Source organism: Myodes glareolus, chromosome 11, assembly GCF_982192425.1.
Source record: "Myodes glareolus chromosome 11, mMyoGla1.1, whole genome shotgun sequence".
NCBI classification, from domain to species: Eukaryota; Metazoa; Chordata; class Mammalia; order Rodentia; family Cricetidae; genus Myodes; species Myodes glareolus.
The window spans coordinates 40,611,790-40,638,111 of NC_142036.1; the positions used below are offsets into that span (position 1 = coordinate 40,611,790).

At 41.9% G+C, this 26,322-nt stretch overlaps 1 protein-coding gene across 1 annotated transcript in view; it reads left to right on the plus strand.

Annotated features, from left to right (window-relative positions):
- Positions 1 to 24,644, plus strand: part of Tmed10 (transmembrane p24 trafficking protein 10) — a 36,047-nt gene extending 11,403 nt beyond the window's left edge. The window contains exons 2-5 of the mRNA XM_048449218.3: positions 4,870 to 4,981; positions 9,550 to 9,623; positions 22,909 to 23,035; positions 23,873 to 24,644. Of these exons, the coding sequence (XP_048305175.1) occupies positions 4,870 to 4,981; positions 9,550 to 9,623; positions 22,909 to 23,035; positions 23,873 to 23,994 (435 nt within the window). The 3' untranslated portion in view covers positions 23,995 to 24,644. The remainder of the gene's footprint in view (positions 1 to 4,869; positions 4,982 to 9,549; positions 9,624 to 22,908; positions 23,036 to 23,872) is intronic.
- Positions 24,645 to 26,322: the final 1,678 nt, after the last annotated feature.

Consider the following 26,322-nt stretch of genomic DNA (forward strand, 5'->3'; position numbering starts at 1 on the left):
CTTGTTTTCAGCTTCATTTTTGGTATAATTGGTAAATAGAAGTATTTACAATGTTAATGCTTTGATAAACCAAGTTAATTAGATTATTTTATCGCCTCATACCAAAAGCCAACAGATACACAGAAAGGTGTCTTTTTTTTTTTTTAATTTTTTATTTTTGATCTTTTGAGACAGGTGTCTCTGTAGCTTTGGCACCTGTCCTGGAACTAGCTCTGTAGACCAGGCTGGCTTTGAACTCACAGAGATCCACCTGCCTGTGCCTCCTAAACGCTGGATTAAAGGTGTGTACCACCACCGCCCAGCTGTCTGTCATTATTAATCATAAAGGAAATGTAAAACAAAGCCAAAACAGCAAAAAGTAAATAGTTAATAACCTTTCCCTCACTTACCCAGGGACCACAGATCTCAGTATCTTAAATATTTCCCAAGTTAATGGATGATGTGAATGACCTAAACCCTGAACTAGTATTTACCAGTGTTATTAGAGAATTTGGAAACTTTATTAATACATCCTTTCAAATTTGTCTAACAAGTTAACTTTCTTTAGTTACTATTTTTTCCAAAATGCAATAACTTTATTTTTTTATGCTAAGTAACATATGCCTTTGTAGAAAATTAAGAAAATAGAAGAGTCAGGAAAAAAGGCTGATTGGAGTTCAATTCTCAGAACCCCCGTGGTAAAAGGAGACAGCAACTTTCTTACCTTGCCCTCTTACTTCCACATGTGTAGTATGGCCCCTGCCCTTATCAAAATAAGTAAGTAGATGTAACAAAACACAGAGAGAGGCTGACTCTGTGTGTGTGTGTGTGTGTGTGTGTGTGTGTGTGTGTGTGTGTGAAGAGGAAGTCCTACCATTCAGAATTAACTACTTTTAAAATGTACTTCTACTTAGCCTGGTAGTACATGCCTGTGAGTTTGACCCCAGCCTGGTCTACATGGTGAGTTCCAGGGTGGCCAAGACTACATAATGGGGAGATACTGTCTCAAAATAACAATAAAACAAAATGAAAAGTGCTTCTACCACCATGTATTGTAAAAGCAAATAAAATATCACTATGTCTTGTGTATTTGATATGTAAATACTTCTGTAGGCATTTTCAATCATTGCATACGTTCCTTGTTGTCTCAGAGCCATTTTGGAGCTTCAGCAGCACCCTATAGGAGCAGAGTTATCTGGAAGTTTGCAGTCTCTGGAGCCCCTAGAAGGGACTGTCAGGGCTGCTATGGGAAAGGCCCTGAGAAGACCTGGCGTTCTTATTTTTTTTTTTTTATTTTTCGAGACAGGGTTTCTCTGTTGTTTTTGGTGCCTGTCCTGGAACTAGCTCTTGTAGACCAGGCTGGCCTCGAACTCACAAAGATTCGCCTGCCTCTGCCTCCCGAGTGCTGGGATTAAAGGCGTGCGCCACCACCGCCCGGCTAGACCTGGCGTTCTTCAGTAGAGAATAGTGGTGGTTGCTGGATAGGTTGGTTGTGTACTTCAGGTGTGGATTTGCTATGCTTTTCCTTATGATAAAATATCAACTGTTTAAGAAATAAGGTGGTTGGGGCTGAAGAGTCATCTCAGCCATTAAGAACACTTGTTGCTCTTCCATAAGTTCTAGGTTAATTCCCAGCACCAAGTTGGCAGTTCACGTATGTCTGTAACTCCAGTTCCAGGGGATCTGACACTGTCTTCTGGCTCCTGTAGGCACCAGGCATGCACATGGTACACGGGCACATATGTAGGCAAAACACCCATTGTCTTGTTTTTGAGACAGGCTCTCTCTACAGTCCTGGCTGACCTAAAACTCACTATTCTATCCAGTCTAATCTTGAACATAGAAAGATCTGCCTGCCTCTTCCAGTGCTGGGATTGAAGGTGTGCGCCACTACACCCGGCTAAATAATTAAAGTGTTTTAATTTCTCCATTTTACAAATATAAGAAATGTGTTAGGCCAGGTATGGTAGCACACACCTTTAATCCCAGTACTCTGGAGACAGAAGCAGGTGGATCTTTGTGAGTTCAAGACCTCCCTGATCTGTATAGCCAGGGTTTTATATTGAACTTTTACAACATTAGTAACTAAGTGGCATGAGTGCTTATATGTGCACATGCATAAATAGGCTGTATATTAATAGCTAAATGCCTATAATCTCAATGCTCCCTGGGGTGAAGAGGCAGAAGAATGAAGAATTGCAAGTCATTATCTGCTACATAACAAATTCAGGGACAGCCCAGGCTTCATGAACCCTGTCTTAAACAACAAAGAGGGCTGGGCCATGGTGGCGCACTCAGGAGGCAGAGGCAGGTGGACTGCTGTGAGTTTGAGGCCAGCCTGGTCTACAAGAGCTAGTTCCAGGACAGGCTCCAAAGCTACAGAGAAACACTTTCTTGAAAAACCAAAAAAACAAAACAAAACAAAAAAACCAACCAAACAAAAAAACCCAAAAACCAACAACAGAAAGGTCTGAATGTGTGCTACTTGATTTTACTTTTAAAATTTCACTTCTAGACCGGGCATGATGGTACATGACTTTAATTAATTTCAGCACGCTGAGATTGGCAGATCTTTGTGAGTTCAAGACCTGCCTCATTTATATAGTGAGTTCCAGAGCTATGTGGGAAGACTTTATCTTAAGATAATTTTTTTTCATCTATCAAAGAATTCCTTTTTAACAAATGTCATTAGCATATTAAGTTTAATGTAAGGAAGCCACTTTCGCATTGCAAAATAGCTTCCTCTTTTAAGTGACGTGTGATTATTTGCTTTAGCCTGGGTTCTCATCCCTTAAATCATCCCCTTGCTTTACATGTGGCCACTTACCAAGGTATGCCCTTCATCTGTTCTCGTAGTGACCCTTCGGTCATGGAGCAGTTACAAATGGGGAGGACTGCTGTGACCCTTTAGTAAACAAGTCATTTGTAAATGATAAAGATGGCTTTTTGAAGAGAAAGTTAGGTTTATCCTCTATGTCTAAGATTCATTTTTTATTTATCTATTGTGTGTGTGTGTGTGTGTGTGAGAGAGAGAGAGAGAGAGAAACTGTGTGTGAGAGAGATGTCCCTCTTTTTTTAAACTAAAACTTGATATTTATTTCCTACTGAATCAATTTTATTTTATTATTGCAGATCTGAAGTAATTTTTGAGATTCTAAACAAAGTCTTGATATACCAAAAAAAATGCATTGCTTGGGCATATGGAACGTGATTATTTGTGTATCTTTAGCTCACAGCTGTCATTCAGTAGATGCTTAAAAGTCTGTATCTTCTTAGTCAGAGCACATCTGTACGGTCGCTGCAGTCTACCAGAAGCCAGTGTGACGGCCTTTTTTAGGGAATAAACAAGTCTACATTCTATAATATGAGGTTTTGCCCTCAGCGCTATATAACTTGGGACGCTGGCTGGATTGGTCCTATATTGTCAACAGATGTTAGGGCCTGTGAGATGGCTGAGCCTGACAATCCAAGTTAGATAACTGGGACTTACATAGGAAAGGAGAAAGCTAAACCTCATAAATTGTCTTCTGACCTCCACGTGTGCCCATAAATAAACACAGACACGTACAGAATAAAACAAATGAATATTAAATTTTGGGGTTTTTTTTTGTTTTTTGAGACAGGGTTTCTCTGTAGCTTTGGAGCCTGTCCTGGAACTAGCTCTTGTAGACCAGGCTGGCCTCGAATTTACAAAGATCCACCTGTCTCCTGAGTGCTGGGATTAAAGGCGTGCGCCACCACTGCCCAGCTAAAAAAAAAAATTTAAACAGATTTCAGGAGCTCGAAAGAGAACTCAACAGTTAGGAGCATAGGCTGCCCGTACAGAGGACCTGGACGTTCCCAGCACCTACATGATGACTTCAGTTCCAGGAATCCATTGCTCTCTTCTGACCTCCTGGTATATCCCAAGGGGACACAGTAAAGAAACTGCAACATGACCACTCTCTTAGGGGGAAGACTTATTATGGGTTAGAGAGAATATATCCAGAGGAGTCTGCAAGAGTCCAGAGCAGAGAAAAAGAAAAACAGACTGGATACAGCCAGGACTACCTGTGAGAGAGCATGGCGGGGACAGAGCATATGGGTTATAAGGGTTGCCTCTGTGAGGGGGATAAAAAGCCTGGAAAATCTGTCTCACGGTTCCTGAGAGTAATGCTGGCTTTTATCTAACCACCAGCTTTGAGTTGTAGTCCAGCTTGAGCTCATTTCTATACATGGAAGGCCTTGGACCTAACACCTGGCATCAGACACACACGTGGTGTATATACTTATATGCAGGCAAAACTTTCATATACATAAAATAACCTGAAAGAGAGAGAGGGTGTCTAACTATTTGAATGAACAGACTTTTACTGTTATTGGGGATATTTTATCTTTTAGTCCAGTCTTTGCCTCTTTAATAAGCTTTATTGATTTCAGTTATGTGTCTGTGTGTGCCCGTGTGTGGATCTGTACACATGAGTGTGGGGACCCTAGAAGGCTGGAGGCAGCAGATCCCCTGGCACTGAAGTTCCGGGTGGTTATTAGCCCCCAGACATGGGTGCAGAGGAGCAGTGTGTGCCTTCTCTCCAGCTCCACATTGTCTTTTTAATTTGTTTAGTTTTTGAGACAAGGTCTCATATAGACTTAGCTGGTCTTGCATTCTCTGTGTAGTTGAGGGTGACCTTGAACTTCTGACTCTCCTACCAATACTTGGACAGTATTAGGATTGCCTGTGGGCACTGCCACACTTAGTTTTTATATGGTGCTGGGGCCTTTGTTCATGCCCTCTTCAGCTGAGCAACATTCCCAATTCCTGGCTCTTTTCATATTATCTCTGTCTCTCCAGTTTCTGTAATTACCCTTCCTCAGAGTTCTTTACCAAGTAACTGTTTTTTCTTTCTTCTTTAGATCACAGATTCTGCTGGCCATATTCTGTATGCCAAAGAGGATGCAACTAAGGGGAAGTTTGCCTTTACCACGGAAGATTATGACATGTTTGAAGTGTGTTTTGAGAGCAAAGGTAAGTGATCACAATATCTTCCCTACTTTAAGCCTCCTCTCCCACTCTGCAGAGCTACCTGCTGTAGTGAGCACTTGATTTCCAGTTTGGCTCTTGTTTATTCTGACGCAGAGCCTTGTAGCCTCAGTGTAGGTTCATCGTCTACAGATTGCTCCATAGCAGATGCTGGTAATGGGGGAGGCTGGCCTGTGTAGTGGTGAGGTTCTCTGGAGCTGGAGAGGACTCAATTATTTTCCACTTAGTTTTGCTTTGAGCCTAAATCTTCTGTACCAAAATCTGGAAAAGGAAAAAAAAATAGATTATCAGTTTGCCAGGCAAATGCAGAGAGAGCGAGAGAAATCTATCTTTCAGAGGAAACAGAATAATTATTCTAACAAGAAATTGTATAGTTTATACTCAGATCAGCCAAAGACCCATGGTTTTGTGGTTTTAACTAGATTTGAAAAATGCTAATGCTGTATGCTATGACACACAGAAATGTAAGACTTTGGTAGACAGAGAATACTCAAAAACCAGGTATAGTAACTTGCACCTACAATCCCAGCACTCAGGAAACTGAGGCCAAAGGATTGCTGTGAGTTTGAGGCTATCCTGGGCTACAGTGTAAGAGCAATTTAAAAAATATAAAAAAAAAAAATCACTGGGTTGTAGTGGCGCACGCCTTTAATCCCAGCACTTGGAAGGCAGAGATAGGTGGATATCTGTGAGTTCGAGGCCAGCCTGGTCTACAGAGTGAGTGCCAGGACAGGCTCCAAAGCTACAAAGAAACCTGCCTGTCTCAAATATATATATTATTTCAAAAGAGACAGGGGAGAAAAGGTGGGATTATGTTTGTTTTTTGCCATAGTGGAGTCTGCATTTGCCGTGTCACAGAAACATGTTCCTAGACCAAGAAGGAGGGGATCTGATCACTTAGACAAGCAAACTGAGACCTATTTAAATTTACTTCACCGTGTGGCTCAGGCTGGTCTTGAACTCCCAGTGGTCTTCTGCCTTAGGTTCCTGACTGCTGGCATGACGAGTGTGTGCCACCATCCCCGCCCCTCCCCCAATGTTAGCAGTGGAACTCGGGGCCTTGGGTGTCAAAGGCAAGCTCTCTACCACTGAGCTATAATCTCCTAACTTAGTTGGCTTTCTCCTGCTCTGATAAAGTGCTAACCAAAATCACCTGAGAAGGAAAGAGTTTATTTCACTCACAGCTTATGGTACATCATGAAGGGAAGTCAGGGCAGGAGCTAATGCAGAGGTCGTGAAGGAACACTGCTCACTGGCTTGCTCTCCGTGGCTTGTGCAGCCTGCTTTATTAAACACCTAGCCCAGGGGTGGTACCACCCACAGTGAGCCCTCCCACATCAGTCTTTAATCAAGAAAATGCCCCACAGACAATCTGATGAAGGCATTTTCTCAGCTGAGGTTTCTCTTCCCAAACGAATTGTGACTGTGTCAAGCTGACAGAACACTAACCGGGACTTCACCCTCTTGGGTTTGTTTGTTTGTTTATAGATTTTGTTTTTTGTGTATGTGTACCACATGCAGACCTGTTGCGTGAGAAGGTCAGAAGAGGTCTGGAATTTTGAGTTAAGGATGATTATAAAATACCAGGTGGGTTCTGGGAACCAAACCTAGGTCCTATGCAAGAGCAGCATTTAACTACTGACCCATCATTTCTGCCTGCCTCTTATCCTTCTAAAGGAGGATGAAAAGCAAATCTATACCCCGTTTGTGGACATTGTCGTTCTCAGGAGTACAGATGAGATTTGGGCAGAGAGGCTGCCTTGACTGTAAACTTGTAGGTTTAATATTCAGAAAACACCCATTGTTGTCTTAGTTTGTTTTGAGTTTGGGGGTTTTTTTTATGTCTTTTTTTAAAAAATATTTATTCATTTATTATGTATACAATATTCTGTCTACATATATGCCTGCAGGCCAGAAGAGGGCACCAGACCTTATTATAGATGGTTGTGAGCCACCATGTGGTTGCTGGGAATTGAACTCAGGACCTTTGGAAGAGCAGACAATGCTCTTAACCACTAAGCCATCTCTCCAGCCCTTTTTTTTTTAATAATGTCTTAAAAAACAATTTTGGTATGTGTGTATGGTGTGTGTGTGTGTGTGTGTGTGTGTGTGTGCTGTGTGTGTACATGCACGTCTCTGAGTGTTTGTATGTGTGAGTGCAGGCACTTGCATACCAGAGCACATATGTGGTCAGAGGACAGCCTTTTGCAGATCTTGGTCCTCGCCTTAGTAGAGCAGGCGAGTAGTGACTTGAGGTTCTAAGGGCTCTCTTGTCTTCAGTCTCATGCTAGAGGAGCACTGGAATTAGACATGCACTGCCATGCCTGGATCTTACGTGGTTCTGGGGACTGAACTCAGGTCCTCGTGTTTGCACAGCATCTTTCGCTCTGCCCTTCATCCCACCTGTGTGGTCTTCTTTGGCTCATCTTCCTAGTCTGTCCAAAGGTTGTTTTTTATTGTCTTTTAAATATACTCAGCCATGCATGTTCGGCTTATGTCTATAATCCCAGCACTTGGGAAGTGAACACAGGAGAATCACAAGGTCACAGTCAGACTTAGTAACTATGCTCTGAGTTCTAGACTAGCCTGGGCTACATGAGACCCTGTGTTAAAGTGGGGAGGGTACTAGGGAAATGGCTTATTGGTTGAAAATGTTTGTCCCTCTCCAAGAGGAACTGAGTTCAGTTCCTAGCACCCAACTCCAGCTCCAGAGGATCTGACACCCTCTTCTGGCTTATACAGATATATCTGCACATCACACACACACACACCCCCCACCTGTGGTTAAAATGCAAAACATTTTAAAAGTTTAAATCCAGATCTTTAGCTCAAATAATCCTAGCTGAGGAACAAAGGTAATAGGAGAGGAGAGGTAAACTCTAGGCTGACATTGTTAAGCAGCTAGCAGGCATCCGAGGGTGAGGCTGGAGCATAACTTTGTGTGTGTATGTGTGTGTGTGTGTGTATGTGTGTGTGTGTGTATCTTTATTTTTAAAGAAAAAAATTTAATTTGTGTGTCTGTCTGTCCTTATGTTATCAGATTATTTGAAGGAAGAGATTATACCTTTGTATAGTCTTTATATAATATTGACTGAGGTTTCTGTCCCACCAGGTCCCACAGCCATTTAGTCCCAAATAAACACACATAGGTCTGCATTAATCATAAACTGATTGGCCTAGTACCTCAGGCTTCTTGTTAACTCTTATAACTTATATTAGCCCATAATTGTTGTCTGTGTTAGCCATGTGGCTTGGTACCTTTTTTGGTGAGACAGTCACATCTTGCTTGCTCTGTGTCTGACTTCCTCTCTGTCTCGGTGATGACTGCAGACTGAAACTTGCCAGTAAGCACTCCATCAGTACTATTTGGGTTGACTTTAGCCAGTTTCAGAAAATGTCTGTCTCCCAGGCAGCAAAGGATATAGTAACATTCTCTATGGCTAATGACATCAAGAAACCCATTGCTCTAAATGGCACTAGATTATCTAAGGTTTCTAATTTCATGCAAATAGTTTTTCTTTTGTTGTTGTTATTGTTTTGCTTTGTTGTTTTATTGTTGTTGTTGTTGTCATCCGTCCCGTCTCCCCCCCCCCCCCACACACACACAGGGTTTCTTTGTGTAGGCTATCCTAGAACTTGCTCTGTATACCAGGCTGGCCACCAGCTTCTGCCTCCCAAGTACAGGGATTAAAAGTGTGTGCCACCACTGCCTGGCTTCCTGCGGGCATTTTTTAATTCTATAACTAGGTGAAATCTAGGAAATTGTGAACGGTTTTCTTGGGTTTTGAGTCTTTTCCTTCTCCTGCTTAGTGTCTAAAGATCAGCTAAATCAGATTAACTTTCTACTGTGAATGCTACATTGCTTGGGTCTGTTATCCCAGATGGACATTCCCTTCCAAAAAACATCCTGACGGTTATACTTAGACTATAAATTTGACTCCCCCCCCCCTTTTTGAGCTTTTCTAACTCTTAGAGACTTAATGGGGATATCCCTAAAACTTTCTATTAGCCTGTTAAAATAGGTCTAGGCCCTAATTTTGTCAAAATGTTTGAATCAAAGAGGAATATTAGATAGGACCTATATTTCCAATGCTGAAGTTTGTTTTAAGTAAACTAAATTTAGTATACCCTGTAATCCTAGGAGACCTTGAGTGTCTCTCAGAATTCAGCAGAGCGTATAAATGGTGCCCACTCCTTGCTGACCTGCGTGCCACTCAGTTTCATGCTGTTGTGACTTGAGCATTTTAGTCCAGGAAGGCTGTGTTTTCTGTGACTCGCCTGCCCTCTGTCGCAGTTGCAGTCTCTTGTGTCCTGCTCGGGGGTGTTTGCCAGCAGCATGTCCTGCTTGGTCCCTGGCGCCCTGCACAGATGGAAGCTTTGTCTGCAGTGTTGGGGATTTTAGTCCAGGCCAGGACTTTGCTGCTGCGGGGTGGCAGAGAGTTGTGACTGTTTCCTTCTATTGAGAAGATGGGGTTAGGGAGAGGGAGGGTGGATGGGTGATTTCCCGGAATTTTAAGTATTCTGCACAATGAGTCTTTTGATTTCTTTCTTAGGAACAGGGCGGATACCTGACCAACTCGTGATTCTAGACATGAAGCATGGAGTAGAGGCGAAAAATTATGAAGAGGTATGTACTGCTCCAGCAGACAGAAGAGAGCGTGACTGTGAGGTTTCTGGGACCTAATCAAGCCAGTGGGCTACACTTTGCCCAGAAGTTGTGGTTTTCTCAGCAGTCATGTGACAACCAGCTACGGGTCTAGTGATACAAAAGGTTGCAGTAACAGACTTGAGCAGTAATTCTTGCTGTGATTATAGCCAATGGACTCAACTGTCTGTCTGTACAGCTGCTGTGTTGGTATGGTAAGAGTTCAGTCATGCTATTAGCATTCTAGGGGCAGGAAATGCACAAACAATTTTTTAAAACTAGAATTTAGTCAAAAGTTTAAAAAAAATTTTTAATTCCCCTGCTCCCAATACCATAGGTAGGTATAGATCTTAGGGCATAGATTCAGTGCCATTTAATCTTGAATAACTGTACTGGTTTTGAGAAACAGTAGTAGCAAAAAACAAAAACAAAAACAAAAAACCTTCTAGTTTAAGTAATTCCAGACTTACGGAAGAGGCAGGGTGGTACAAAAAGCTACAAGAGAGGAGCAGCTATCATGAGTAGAGATTTGAAGGAGGCCCTTGTGCACACCTGTGATCCTGCACTTGGGAGGCGGAGGTATGAAGATCACCACAGTTTAAGGCCAGCCTTGGCTACCTGGCAAGTTCTAGGTCAATCTGGGTTATATAACAAGACTCTGTCTCAAAAAAAAGAAAGAAAGACAGGAAATACTATAGAATAATAGAAATGGATGTTTTTGGGTATCCTAAAGAAAAGTTGCTTAAAGAATTTTTAGGAATGGTGAACAGACATTGCTCTGGCGAAACTTTGGAAGGAAATGACTGGCTGTTTGCACATCAGGAAGTGGTAGCATGTCGATTATAAGTCCATGGAGCTTTCCTCTTCTGTTCAATTGAGTGAAACCAGAGCTACCTAGAAGGAGTAGACAGAGCGAGCCAGCTGCAGTGATGGGTAGAGGATAGTTCCTGCAGAGACGGAACTGCTTGTCTCTCCAGGCTCGTTTAATTAAAAGAAAGAAAAGAGGAAAGCCTGTGTTTGGTATGTCTAAAGTGATCTTTAGTCTTCAAGATTCTGAGGAATCATAATTATATTGAAATAAAGTAACATTTAAACTATTATGAGATATTAAACACTAAGAAAATTATGGCATTTTGTTTTGTTTTTTTGAGACAGGGTTTCTCTGTGTAACTCTGCCCATCCTGGAACTCACTCTGTACAGCGGGCTGGCCTCAAACTCAAAGATCTGCCTGCTTCTGCTTTCTGAGTACTGGTACTAAAGGTGTGCACCACCACCAAAATGTGGCTATTTTTATTCTTTGAGAAATTCATATATGTACATAATGTATTTTGACCACATCCACCCCTGCTTTCCTTACTGTTCCCCCCAGACCTTCCCAAATATGTTTTTTGTTTGTTTATTTTGTTTTTTGTTTTTTCGAGACAGGATTTTTCTGTGTAGCTTTGGAACCTGCTCTGGAACTAACTCTGTAGACTAGTCTAGCCTTGAACTCACAGAGATCCATCTGCCTCTGCCCCTGAGTGCTGGTATTAAAGGCGAGCATCACTACTGTCTGGCCCAAACGTGTCTTTTTAATTCATGTCTTTGTGGTTTTGGTTTTTCAAGACAAGGTTTCTCTGCTTTGGCTATCCTAATACTCCCTCTGTAGACCAGTCTTGCCTCCAACTCAGAGATCCACCTGTCTCTGTGTAGTGAGGGGCTGCGGGCAGGCCTGCTTTTCATCCCGCCTGGCTCCTGCACAGCTAGGTTAGCCCCAGAAATAACAACACACAAATTGTATTCATTTAAACACTGCCTGGCCCATTATCTCTAGAGAGTTAGTTACTGGCTAACTCTCACATCTTGATTAACCCATTTCTAATCATCTGTGTAGCACCATGAGGTAGCTTACCGGGAGAGATTCAGCATGTCTGACCTGGCGGCTGGTTCCATGGCATCTGCCTCACTTCCCTTCTTCCCAGCATTCTGTTCTGTTTACTCCGCCTACCTAATTTTCTGTCCTATCAGAGGGCCAAGGCAGTCTCTTTATTAACCAATGAAAGTAACACAATAGACAGATGACCTTCCTCCATCATTTCCCCTTTTTCTGTTTAAACAAAAAGAAAGGCTTTCATTTTAACATAGTAAAATTACATATAACAAAACAGTTATTAAGTAAGAATTACAGTTACAATATTTATATCTATTTTATCTTTATCATAATAATGGAAAACTATAACTATAACTAACCATTCTTCAACTCCATCAAAGACTCCAGAAGGATATAATACTACCTAACTAAACAAGAAGTAAGCAACTTCCAAAACTCTAGAAATGACAGCGACATCTCGCTTCCTGGACAGTCACCCAAAGTTCCTCTGTATCGTTGGGGCACCCATCTTTGGCCTTCAGGCCCATAATATCCAGAGACATTTCCATGAAACAGGAAATTTCAAAGGCAGTTTAGTCACTATCTGCTGTGTCCTGTAGAATGTCTCGCAGACTCTTTCATGAATCAGGAACCCCAAAGATCATCTCACCTTTAGGCAAGTTCAGCAGTCCTCTCTCTGCAGGTTCTGTGTCCAGTTTATACAACAGTCCAGGCAAGAGCAGTTTCTTGCCCAAAATGGCTATCAAACTCCATAAGGAGCCTCTTTGATGTCCATCTTCCTCTTGAAGTAGATTGGTGCTGCCAGGAGCAGACGTTTCTCATTGTCATGAAAAGTCCTAAGTTATTAAAACATTAAATGCCATGTTTTGTAGTCTTTGAAAGATATGAAGAATGCATATCTGAAATATATCTATGCACATCTAGAAAATCAAACTAACATTACTACAAGCTTGACTATTATCAATGATTATCCATTAATAACCTATATTTTTAATTATACATTACATTTTTAAATGAACTACACAATCACAATACCTCAATCAAGATCAGAAATATATATATACATATAACAAAATTGACCTTAAAATCCATACCAATGAAATTATTCATATCTATATCATCTCTGCCTCCCAGGTGCTGGGATTAAAGGTGTGTGTCACCATACCTGGCTTATGTCTTCTTTTTAGCCCACTGAGCCTAGTTAGTGCTGTCCATATACATATGGGTGTGGGGCATGAGCAACCTAACAGTGGCCCCATTCCCAAAGAACAATGACTCTTCCTCTCTCTCCTAGCAGCTCCCCAGCTAGGTTGGGGACTCCTGAGCCCTTGGCTTGGCCTTGTTCAGCTTCTTGCACTGCTGCTCTGAGTTCTTTGTGTGAGCAAGACCATGTCATATGTAGAAGACAGCCTTCCCCAGCACTCCTCCCTGTGTTCTAGAGCTTGCATTCTTTCTGCCCCTCTTCCACGATGTTTCTGAGCCATGGAGGGGTTGACAGGACAGCTCTGAATTACAAGAGCAGGTGCAGTGTTTTCGGTGCATCGTTACTGCTGCTATTCCACACATAGATCGTTCACTGAAGCATCCGATGCTTCCTACCGTATAACCTGTTGTAACTTTGTCCTATCATTAAGGCACATGTGTATTAAGTAGCAGGGTACCTGAAGCCCTATCAAGACATATCATATTCTCCCCCAAAACACCTGGCATTACTGTGCCTTTATAAAAAGAATGGTATGGGTACTACTACCATACCACATACTGCAGGAATTATTCCTGTAATTCCTGACATTTCCAGTATCTTTTATGTATTACATTGGAAAAGGAGTTTTATCTTTTTGACCCCCTGCTTAATATAAAAGGGGAATCCCTAGCGGAAAGGAACTACATCGCTTCCCTTGCCTGCTTCCTGCTTTGGATGTCTGGCATGTCCTAAGCTTTTTACGCACATGATTACCACACAGCTCTAAGCTTCTGCTTCCTAACCACAAACTCTTCCCTATCACTGCCTTTAATGACTTCCCCTCTCCCAGCTCTCAACAGCAGAACAAATTGAGGCAAAAGCAGAGTAGCTATGACAGGCCAAAATCAGTCTTTTTTTGAGTCTATAGCTAGGCTACTAGACTTCTTGGACCTTGTGTAGCAATAGCCATGACTTATCCTGGGCTAATAATGCCTGTGGTGAAAGAAAGAGAAGCATTTTGTTCTCTAGGTAATTGATGGAGAGCACTGAGCTTATTTAAAGTTTTTTAGATTTATTTGTTTGTTTGTTTGTTTATTATGTATACAGTGTTCTGTCTGCATGTGTGCCTGCAGGCCAGAAAAAGGCACCAGATTTCATTATAGATGGCTGTGAGCCACCATGTGGTTGCTGGGAATTGAACTCAGGACCTCTGGAAGAGCAGCCAGTGCTCTTAACCCCTGAGCCATCTCTCCAGCCCAGAATTTTTGAGATATTTAATTTTAAGCCTTGAAGACTTGAAGACTTATCCCTAAAGGAGTTGAATCATTTGGCATCAGGAAGGCAGCATATTTCTTTTTCTTCACATCCAGCGTCCCAATATGGACTCTGAATGAGTCCTGAGACCCTGTATTGTCCTGTAAAATTCAGACAGCCTCACCATGTAGCCTAGTTGGCCTGGAACTCACTATGTAGCCACAGGCTGAGTTCAAACTATCAATCCCTTTAGTCTCATATTTGATACTGGGACTACCAGATTGTATCACCAGAGCCAGTTTAATCAGTGTCTTAATAGTGGGACAGAGTAGCACATTATCCTATTTGAAATGATATGAGGGACTTAGTGAAGTTGCTATATAGTCCTACAACAAATGTGGTATTTGAAAGGCAGAATACTTGCTGTAATGTAAAGAAGTCTCAAGTCTTGCATTTTGAATTCATAAGAGAAAGAGTGCTCTGTACTCAGATTTAGACGTTTGGTCCCTTGTATTTTAAGAACTTCAGCTACTGCCTTGCCTGAGATGATATCTCTTAGATTCAGTATGTGAATCTACCTTTTTGTTTTCTGATTTTTTAAATCAGCTCTGCTCTGTGAACTGTAGTAGCTGTTTGCAGGAATAGACTCCCTGGTTGTATATCTGGGGACACTGTCAGATTTCAAACAGGGGACAAATGGCTGAGGTGCCTATTTAAGATATCAAAGCAGGCCTGGCCTCCACGGTCTCCCTAATCTCTCAGTCCCTACCTTTTACAGGGTCCTCTTGACTCCAACCTAGGGGCTGGGCTGCCCTTCCCCCAGCTGCTCTTCCCTATAGAATCCAGACATTTTGGTTACCTTGTCCATTTGTCTACTCTTTGTGTCTTCTGGCTACTGCACCCCCCCCATCTCTTCCCTCTTCCTTACCCTCCCCCTTCCTCACATGGCCCAGCTCAGCCTGGTCTGGTCATGTCCACTCTGGACTCTGGCTATGCCCTTCCACATATCCATAATAAACTTTCTCATCCATCATACCTAGGAACAGTCATGTCCTTGCCTTCTTTTTTATTTCTTTTTTGCATTCATCTGGTGCCAAAGGCAGTTCTTCATAAAGAAGGACCTTTGCGTGAGAACGCCCCTAACTCCTGAGCTATGTATGACCTTTCTTGCTGTGGATGGCTGCATTTTCAACATGAGGAAGTCCTGTGTTAGCTAGGTTCTAGGAGTCTGTCATTCTATCAGTACATACTCCAGAACACAGTCAGGGCCGCAGCCAAAGACTTCCTATGTGTTCTGGTTCTCTGAATGCCGGCAGGGAAGAGGAATTCTGCTTCTGAACACCACTTCCACAGGCTCTCCTAAGTTAAAGGACAGGACGTGAGTAAGGCCCCTGAAACGTGGTTGATCAGCGTGTGAGTTTTAGTTTCTTTCCCCTGCCCATCCTGGAGACTACCAAATGATCACAACAGAAATAAATAAGAACTTTCAGATTTCCTGCCCGTGATTGAACTTATCTGAACTTGATGTTGACAGTCTCTGACCTTGTGAGCGTCTGTGACCATGGCTTATGATCCATGTGCCTCCCCTGGTGCCAGATTAGTCCTTGGATCTTGTTCTTTGTCTTTACCTTTTGTTAGCCTAGATTTATTGCTTTGCCTTTGGAGCTTTGGGAGCTGATTTGTGTTTTTTAGGTGGAACATAGAGGTAACAAATTAACTTGACTGAATTTGGCTTATGGGTCTTGAAGTTGCATGTATTTGTTCTGCTTATTTTTTTGAGTGTTAAGTTTTTTTCTCAGTGCCAGTATAGATAAATCTGTGAACTCTTTGGAGTCATGTCATGATCAGAGTTGCAGACCTGGATGCAATTTAGGAAGAGTTTAATTTATTAATGCTCTGAAGGGAAAAGCCACGTGGCTTTTAGTTTTTTTTTTTTAAGCAATGTGGACTAGTCATGTTAAAATGGTAGTTATTATGGGATGGCGGATTTATTCTGGGCTTTATGAAAAAAGATGCAGAGTGGTCGTGACACACAGAGTGCTTGCTTGAGAGAGCTGGCTCCTTTGAGGCCAGTGCTGTGTATTAGGTGATTTCCTTGTATTCAAGCTTGAGATACAAGTCAAGACAATAATGTGTCAATATGTCAGTATATGTGTGTTCATTGTGTCAGCCGTAGCTTTAGGCTTAGGAAAAAGACATGGACAGCAGTGACTGAAGTTGTCCTCATGATTACCCAGTGCAGATAAGTAGGACTGGGTAGAATGAGATTGTATGCTTCTGAACTACAGAAGTAATATTCTTGAGTTTTATGGCAGTTTTGATGCTAAATAAATGCCCGAGCCTAGTTAGAGATTCAAGAGACCATGGTGCTGCTAGTCTTAATCTACCACCAAAAGGGCTGACTATGGAATGTTAAGTTTTCTCCTCTGTAAAATGAGGGGCTCATAAAATGTGTACCGTGTTCCTCTAATACTCTGATTATTTAATGGCTTCATGCAACATCTCAGGAGAGTGGCACCCCCTAGTGGAATATTTGTGCTACACATTGCCATGGCCTACCTTTATCAAGCTCTGGGTAAAATGCCTTATTTCCAGCCTTAGAAGAAAAAGTAGTTAGAACATTAGTCTGTCTTCGTGGAACATATAACCTGATATTCTTCAAAAAACCTGGAACATTAAGTCAGACATTTAGACAAGCAGAACAACAGTTGAGGGTGGTGGTAGATTTTTATTTTCTTTTAAACATTTTAGGCATTCATTTTACTTGTTTGCAGGGCTAGGGATCGAACCCAAGGCCTCATGAATGTTAGTCAAGCACTCCGCCAGTCAAGCTATAGCCCAGCCTTGAGATGTCTTTCTTTAGATTTGAACTTACTCGTGTATAAAGTCTTGATGTACTTAATCCCAGGCAAGTGAAGGCGGTCTCCTGGAGAATGCCCTCAGAATTTCTTTTAAAGTTTTACTCTTAAATCTACAAACATGAGAATAGTAGCGATGGGAAAACTGGAAAGGTTCTCAAACTTTATTAGTCTGGAAAACTTAACCAGACCCCTCTGACCTAGTATAATTGTTCACCTTTTAGGGAAGGGCACTCTTACGTATCTGTCTGTCTGTCTGTCTGTCTGTCTGTCTGTCTATCTTAGGTAGGGTCTTTTGCAGCCTAGGCTCACCTCAAACTTATTGTGTAGTAGGCAAAGAGCCTCTGAGCCTCCTGCTTTACCTCCCAGGTACTGGAATCACTAGTGTGTATCCCCACATCTAGATGAGTGTGCCTGCATGCATGCATGCATGTTTGGGGACAACGTCTCATTCTGTAACTCGGCCTGGCCTCAGATTCACAACAGTTCTCCAGTCTTGGCACCCTGGGTACTAGGGTTATACGTTATACACCCTGCTCTTACTTCACTTTTGATTCAGGAGCATCCTACTGTAGTCAACTGATTTTCTTCATCAAATTTCTAGAACTTACAGAATGAATAATATACTCTGATAGACGGGTCTCATCTCAGTTCCACCGAGCTGTGAGACCTTGAGAAGTTATTCAGTGTCTCTGAGTCTTAGTTTCTTTGCTAAAAATGTAAGGATACTAATACTTTCCATGATTAAAAGATATAGTAAAATATAAAATACCCCATTCTGAACATGTGTTAATAGGGCTAATTAGTCATGTTGCTTTTTTCACCCCCAGCTTAGCTTAGGCCTTTCTCCCTTTCCTTCCTTCCCTCCCTCCTCCCCCTCCCTCTTACCACTTTCTTCTTCCTGTCCTTCCCTTCCTTTTTCTCTGGTACTAAGGACTGGACCTGGGCCTAGTGCGTGTTAGACAAGTGCTCTACCGCTGAGCTATAATATCCTTAGCCCTCATTTCACTTCGGTATTTTGAAATAGGAACTCACTAAATTGCCCAGGCTGGCTTTGTGCTCACTCAGTAGTCAAGGAATGTCTCCTGCATCAGTTTCCCAAGTAGCTCCATCCAGGCCTGGCTCTCGGTCTTACTTGTGAGCCTTTTATTTGCTGCTTTCTTATCCTCACCTCCAAGCATGCGTGTGTCGGTGTGTGTAAAATACACCTCGTAGTTCAGCTTCTAGTGTAGCTGATTTCCTTTGTGTAGAGTGTGCCTCCTGTACATAACCCGCACCTTGCCATCGTTTGTTTTTAAGTTGTATACAAGGTAATAAATTTATGGCAGTTGTATACATATTTACCATTGTACTTTGCTCATACTCTCTCCCTATCTCTTCCTGTCGCTCCTGAACAGACTGTCCCAACAGATGGTTTCTCATGGGAGGTTATATTTTCTGAGTTTTATTTTAATTTTATTTATTTGTTTGTTTTTTAACTGAATCAGCAAGTTTTGTTCATATACTTGTTCATGCACATATATACTTAAATGTGTTCTCTCTCTCTCTTTTGTGTTGGTTTTTTTGAGACAGAATTTCTCTGTGTAGCTTCGGAGTCTGTCCTGGAACTCACTCTGTAAACCAGACTGGCCTTGAACTCCCAGCTGTCTCTGCCTCCCACGTGTTGGGATTAAAGACATGCACCACCACTGACCAGCGTGTTCTCTCAATTTTAAATTAATATTAAAATCAAAGTTGTTATTCAGCAAAAATGAGACTTTATTTTTTTAAAAAAATGTATTTATTTATTATGTATACAATAGTCTGTCTGTGTGTATGTTTGCAGGACAGAAGAGGTCACCAGACCTCATTACAGATGGTTGTGAGCCACATTGTGGTTGTCAGGAATTGAACTCAGGACCTTTGGAAGAGCAGGCAATGTTCTTGACCACTGAGCCATCTTTCCAGCCCTCTTTTTTTTTCTTTCTAATTTTAATGAAATCTTTATCCCACTAATAATAGCCTGAAAAATAATTTTCTGAAAGAAGGGATGGTGGTTCAGTGTGAATTTCACTGAGGAAATAAAATCAGATTGGAAAATCATAATTGAACTGCTTAGTTCTGGATAGTTGTAAAGAGTTCTAAGTAGCCCAGTACTAGAAAAGAGACTGCAGGTTGAATGATCGAGTAAGCTCTGTGGAATACCATGTAGTCATTAAGAATGAAATGGCTGGGCAGTGGTGGTGCACCTTTAATCCCAGCACTCCGGAAGCAGAGACAGGCGGACTCTGAGTTCAAGGAGTGAGTTCCAGGACAGCTGATTAGTTACACAGAGAAACGCTCTCTTCTTCGGAGAGAGGAAGAAGAATGAAATGAATCCAAAGCTCTGATGCTTTTGAAAAGACCTTTTAGGTGGAAACAGTGAGCCGTAGAACCCTGCACAGTGGACCGTTAACAAATATGTTTTATTTTCTGTTTTGGGATACACTTGCATATACATAAAAGTGTAAACACCACATCTCTTCTAACGTGGTCTGGAAACCCGAGCACTAAGCTTATAACTGCAGCTGCCTCCGGAAGGGGATGTGGGGTCTCAAGAGAGCTGAAGAACTGTCAGGGTGGACTCTGGATTTTTATTCTCTGTTTTTAGTAATTAAATTTTTAGCTGAGAGCATTTATATATTGCTTATATGGGTGAGAAATAAATACTGCAAAGGTGGGGAATAGATGTAGTTTTCAGAGGCCATCCTTGATATTGATGCTTTTTTTTCTTTTTAGTTTTAGGCCTTTGGCTATTGTCATCTGTCATATCAGTGTCTGTCTATCATATCAATATCTATCATATCTATATATAAATTCTAGCTGGCAGAAGCACAACCACAGTTTCACTTCCAGTTCCTTTTTGCAAGTTTCTATTTGGGGACCCTTAAATAATTGATGTCTAAGAAGTTTCTTGCTGTTGCCTTTCTGTCACATTCAGGAAGCTCCAGATGAGGAAGCATAGAGCAGGAAAGATGTTAAATGGACTGAGTTTGGTTTATAATACATCTCATTGGTACCTTTCTCCCGGGGATTTTGTTTGTTTAGTTTTTGGTTGTTTTGTTGTAGTTGTTTTGAGTCAGGGTTTCACCTTGTAGCCCTGGCTGTCCTGGAACTCACTATTTAAACCAGGCTGGCCTTGAATTCAGAGATCCAATCCGCCTGGAGCTGAGATTAAAGATCTGTGCCACTATACCTGACTTTCCTTGGGGAATTTTGTGCTCTGTAATTTGTGTGAAATAAAACCGCAAATAAATACTATAGGTTAATGACAATGCTGGGCCCTCAGCTAGGAAAGTGTAAACACCGCATCTCTTGTATCGTGGTCTGGAAACCCGAGCACTAAGCTTATAACTGCAGCTGCCTCTGGAAGGGGATGTGGGGTCTCAAGGGAGCTGAAGAGCTTCAGGGTTGACTTTGGATTTTTATTCTCTCTTTTTAGTAATTAATTTTTTTAGCAGAGAACATTTAACCACTGGCTAAATCTTACACAGCTGCTAGACACTCTTTGAAGCGGCCAGCATTTTCCAATGTGAAGAGATAGTCATCCAGTGAAGACTTAGGTGTCTCATTGTCAACTCAGCAGCACATTTTAGATGTACTTTACGCATAAGCTTAGCTTTTCTTTCCCTGCTTTAACACATGGTTCCTTTTAAATTTTTAAATGATTATGCCAGGCAGTGGTGGTATACGCCTTTAATCCCAGCACTCAGGAAGCACTGACAGGCAGATCTTCGTGAGTTTGAGGGCAGCTTGGTCTACAAGAGCTAGTTTCAGGACAGTCAGGGCTGTTATACAGAGAAACCCTGTCTCATCCCCCCCAAAAAATTTTGATTATATTTAATAATGTTTTTCTTGTTCTATACTTATTCAACAAAGAATAGTTAAGTAAACTGGTGGATTGTTGCACACGTGTAGTCCCAGCACTTTAGAGGCTGAGATAGGATAATAAGTTAAGCTAGTGTAGGCCTCTTACCTTGTGTCAGGAAGAAAATATACATAGTTTAGAAAAGAGACCATAGAAATCACCCCTAAACCCTTCCATTCTTTCCATGTTTGTAGCGTTTCATAGACAGCACTCCAGAAGCTGGGGCAGGAGGATTGCTTTAAGTTTGCGGTCAGCCTGTGCTAAAGAGTGAGACTCTGTCAAATAAATGAATAAATAAGAAGTAAATGGCGAATGTAGAAAGGAGTTATTGAGAAATTCTTTTGTTTGGGAAAGTGAGAGCAACCTTCATGTGTAAGATCTTGGAAAGCTCAGAATTTTATTCCTTTATTTATTCATTTTTAAGTCTTCTTACATAGCCCAGGCTAGCCTTGAACTCATAAGCTTTCTGCCTCAGCCTCCTGAGAGCTGAGATTACAGGCCTGGCAGTTTTATCCTTTTGAAAGTAAAATGTGAGCCAGACATGTGGGTGCCTGTATTCTCAACCATTGAGAGACTTGCGATGGAAGGAGTTCAGAAATTTGGAATCAGCTGTGCAAAATGGCCATAGTAAGACCTTCTTTTTAGGAAAGTTGTTGGTTTGTTTGGGTTGGTTGTTACAAATATATACATACATACATACACACACACACACACACACATACATACATACACACACACATACATACATACATACATACACACATACACACACACACACACACACACACACACACATACATACATACAGCCAAGGCTGACTTCAAACTCACTGTGTAGCCAGCCTAAGACAACCTAAGTCTCCTGCCTCCACTTCTGGAGTACACAGATTACTAGAGTGTGCTACTATGCCTGGCCTTCTCCCACCCTGCCCATTAATAAAAAAATAAAGGAAATAATAACTGATAAGAAACAAACATAAAGTAACTACATTTTTGCTTGTGTGATATGTGTTTCTATTCATTAATTTTCCATCCTTCACTCCTCAGCCTACAGGAAGACCTTAGAGATTTCTTTTGATAATTGGCTGTATGTATCATTTTAGGAAGGAAGAAGAAAAAACTCGGAGTGGATTTTCTGAGCAAATGTAGACTTGCAGAATTGTTATCAAGCCCAGTGGTGTATGGCTTATATATGTAAAACAGGATCCTCTTGTTGTTTTTGGGCTTCTGTTTTTGTTGTTGTTTTGTCTTGTTTATTTTTTTACGATTTAATTATTTATTATGTATACAGTATTCTGTCTGTGTATATGCCTGCAGGCCAAAAGAGTTCACCAGACTTCATTACAGTTGGCTGTGAGCCACGATGTAGTTGCTGGGAATTGAACTCAGGACCTTTGGAAGAGCAGGCAATGCTCTTAACCGCTGAGCCGTCTCTCCAGTCCCTTGTTTTGTTTTTTGAGTCAAGGTCTCACTGAGCCTTACTCACCCTTTCAGCTAGGCTGGTAAGCCATTGAGCACCTCTGTCTGCATGTCTCCAACCTGCAATGCAAAGGTGGAGTTTCAAGAAAGCATCAGCATGCCCAGCTTTTTAAAAATGTGGGTTCAGGTACTCTTGCTTTCATAGCAAGTGATTTTCCTCACTGAGCCATTTATAGCTCCCTAGCCTTGTTTTTTTCTTTCTATTTATTTATTTAGGTTTTTTTTGAGACAGGGCTTCTCTGTAGCTTTGGAGCCTGTCCTAGAACTAGCTCTTGTAGACCAGACTGGCCTCGAACTCACAGAGATCCACCTGCCTCTGCCTCTTTCATTGTGTTCTAGGCTGACCTTGTCCTGGACACCTTCCTGATTCTGCCTCCGGAATGGCAGGTTTACATGTACTACTACTATACCTATCTTAAAGAAATCTTAATCAAAATTAAACATCTAAGGTGGAAAAAAATAGTTTGTAGAGAAAGGTAGGAAGCCAAATTTTAAAATATATTAGGATGATTGACAGAAGAAAATTTGAATGTGGTAAACTTCTAAAAAGACCGACAGTTCATCCATGTGTATAATGTGTTCTAATCACACTCCCTCCCTTCTCTTGGCTTCCTTCCAGCACTGGCCAACCCTTGTCCTACAAACCCTCCCACTTTGATGTCTTGTTTTGTTTTTGTACTTGTTCTTTGCTTGAGCAGCTTTTCAGAGAATGCGGTCCTAATTTCGATCTTTTCCAGATTGCAAAGGTTGAGAAACTCAAACCACTGGAGGTGGAGCTCCGACGCCTAGAGGACCTTTCAGAATCAATCGTGAATGATTTTGCCTACATGAAGAAGCGGGAAGAGGAGATGCGGGACACTAATGGTGAGGGAGGATAGCGTTCATTTCTCAATGGGAGATCTGTAAAGGAGACAGATCCTGTAACCCTCTGCTAGAAGACACTTTTCTCAGTCTGGGAAAAGTGGAATATAACCTAGAGAAGAAAATTTCTTCTTTGGGGCTGTTGCTACTAAAAAATGAATCAGCTGGCTAGGTTTTCAGAAGAATAAAACTTTCTTCTGTGATATATAATGACCATATTCTCAGTTCGCTTGTAGCAAAGGATACCAATTTGTAAATTTTTTTTAAAGATTTATTTATTTATTATGTATACAGCATTCCTTTCATGTATGCCTGCACGCCAGAAGGGGGCACCAGATCTCATTACTGATGACTGTGAGCCACCATGTGGTTGCTGGGAATTGAATTCAGGACCTCTGGAAGAGTAGTCAGTGCTCTTAACCACTGAGCCATCTCTCCAGCCCCCATTTGCAAATTTTAACCATTTAAATGTGATTAGAAGCAAAACAGCACTGGAACTAGAACTTAGAGCCTTGTGCATGCTAAGAAAGCTGTGTGCACCCCACCACCCAGCCAGTGCTTTTCAACAGGGTCTTGTTATAGCCCAGGCCGACCTGGAGCTCAAGATCCAGTCTTAACCTCACATTAACATCACAAGTGCTGAGATCGCGGGTGCATTACATACCTGTCTTTTTTTAATTGTTTCTGAGACTTAGGGACAGAATGGGATTAATTAATTGTCTCCCTCCCCCCAGCCATTGTTTAGGCAACTGAAGCAACTTACTTTATTCCATTTACAATGCTCTCTCTCTCTCTCTCTCTCTCTCTCTCTCTCTCTCTCTCTCTCTCTCTCTCTCTCAGAGTCCACGAACACCCGAGTCCTGTACTTCAGCATCTTTTCCATGTTCTGCCTCATTGGACTGGCCACCTGGCAGGTCTTCTACCTGCGTCGCTTCTTCAAGGCCAAGAAGTTGATAGAGTAATGAGGCTCAGTCTTCTGCCCCCTGGAATCTCAGCCAGCAGAACACCGCTGGGCCGTGCCTGGCCTACCCAGCTCAAGGCCATCCTACTAACAGTACCACCCAGGCACAGTGGAGCTTTCTTGCCAGAACTGATTTCTTTTGGTGTGGGAGAATATGGGACACCACCTACACCCAGCAAGTCAATGAGGACTTCTTTTTAATGTGGTAGGATTTGGACTGGTTTTTCAACAAGATTATTAAAGTCACCTATGGAAAAACAAAACAAAAATAGGGGTTACCTAGATAATGCCAAAGCCAGCATTCGTCCTGGGTTTCCTCACGTGATCCGTTTGAGCTGTTTGCTTTTTATTTCCCACTTGCTCATCGCCTTGAATATTTCACTCTAGTTCTTCCCCCAGTATTTCTAGGACCATGGTCAGCTTGTCTCATGCCAGTTGTCCTCTTCGGTATCCTTGTGTAAACACCATGAACTTCTTTTGGCCCTTAGGTGAAATGTTTACATAGCTTCTGGTGAGATCCTTCATAATTCTATGTCTCCTAAAAGGGTCGTGGATGGGTCACATAAAAACATAAGCTTTGAACTGTAGGTAATCTCTTCAAAGAAAATCTCAATTTTAGACAATTAAAATGTTCGTGTTCAACTGCTTGAACTCCATGTGTGTGTGTTTAGTTCTGTCTCGATTTGTCAAGTGTAGATCCCAGTGATCATTTCAAGGTACTGCCCTTCCCTTCTCAGCTCTGGCTCCCTAGTCGGCTTGCCATTTCTGTAACTTTGTTACTTTGTTATGCTAATGGATCATCGAGAGTGTAACCTTCGGAGGCTGACGTCCCTCTCAGTCACATCCCTGTGAAATGCCCTCCAGGTTGTCGCATGTATTGCTAGTTGATCCCTTTTAGTTGCTGTTCCTCCTCCAGGTCTTGGATGGTAGGCTTTGTGCTTCAAGGTCCTTATGGGTGGGTTTGGGGATTTGGCCCTTAACTAGTAAGGCTCTTATGTGAATGCAAGTTTTCATCACTCTGGGATGAATGCCTAAGCGGGCATTTGCTGTGCTGTGTGGGAAGTAGTTCTTAAAAGAAACTTCCTTGCTCTGGTCTCGAGTGGCTATAGCATGTTACTTTCCTCATCCTCATTAGTATTTCTTATCATTGGTGTTTTAACTTAGCTCCTTGAATAGGTAACTGTAATATCTCATTATGGTTTTAATTTGCATTTTCCTTTCATGTGCTAGTCATTTGCCATCTCTGTGTCCTTGTCAGTGGAATGTCTGTTCATGGCTTTTGTCCGTTTTCTACCTGGATCATTTGTTCACATCACTGGTGAGTTCTGTGTAGGTCTTCTGTCAGATGTGTGGTTGCTTGAATTTTTTACATAACTTCCACCAGGGAAAATAACTACATTTTACCAGCCCTTCATGCATGGCCAGTCACTGACTCCTAATTCCTGTCCTTATATGTCCTTAATTTCTTCCTAATCTCCAGAGAATTGGACATACAGGGTTTAAATAGACATTTCAGGAGAGTCACAGAGAGGTAAATACTTGAAAATACTTGTAAAAGCAAAGCCAGGTTCACTATTGGTAGTATTAAGCACCTCAGGGCCAAGTCTAATGTACTCTGTACTTAGAGAGGGGCTGGGAGTGTGCCTCGGTGGTCAGGTGGCTGCCTGACACACTAAGGGAAAGCAGCTCCAGATGTTTGTGAACAGGACAACACTCATCTGTCATCTGAGACCGTTTCCACTTCTCCCAGGACAGCAGGGAGGAGTTCTCTCTGTAACCACTCTACCCTGCTTGTCTTAATTGCCCTGCTGAGAATTACAGGACTTGGTTCATGTTGCTTGCAGTAAGAAAGTGGACTATGGAAATTATCAGAGAACACTGTTAGGTTGACCTGGATGCAGTATGAGGGTGAAAGGGAATGATTTATACTGTTAAAGTCCCAGGCTGTTCTGTTAAGGTTCCAGTTACTGTAAACTCCAAAGCCTTCTTTGTGGCGTGTCTCGCGTGGCATGAAGCAGTCTCTGGTACAATACTGCCATCTGCTGTTGTAAAATGACAAGTCTTGCTCCTAAGAATTTAGGAGTTGAGTCCTCACCATAACAACAACAGATGTTCAGGAATCTGTAACATTCATGTATCAGATGATAGAGGAACAATTCAAGTAGGAAAAGAATAAACAAAGTTTTGGGTCAGAATCCATCTGTAAACTTTTAAGTGCAAAACCGTAGCCTGTGCCATTAGCCTAACAAGAGACTCCTATTTCTGACTTGTGCCTTTCCCCCTTTTAAGGAGCGATGAAAGCTACTCTGTTATGGTTTTCTGTTCTAAA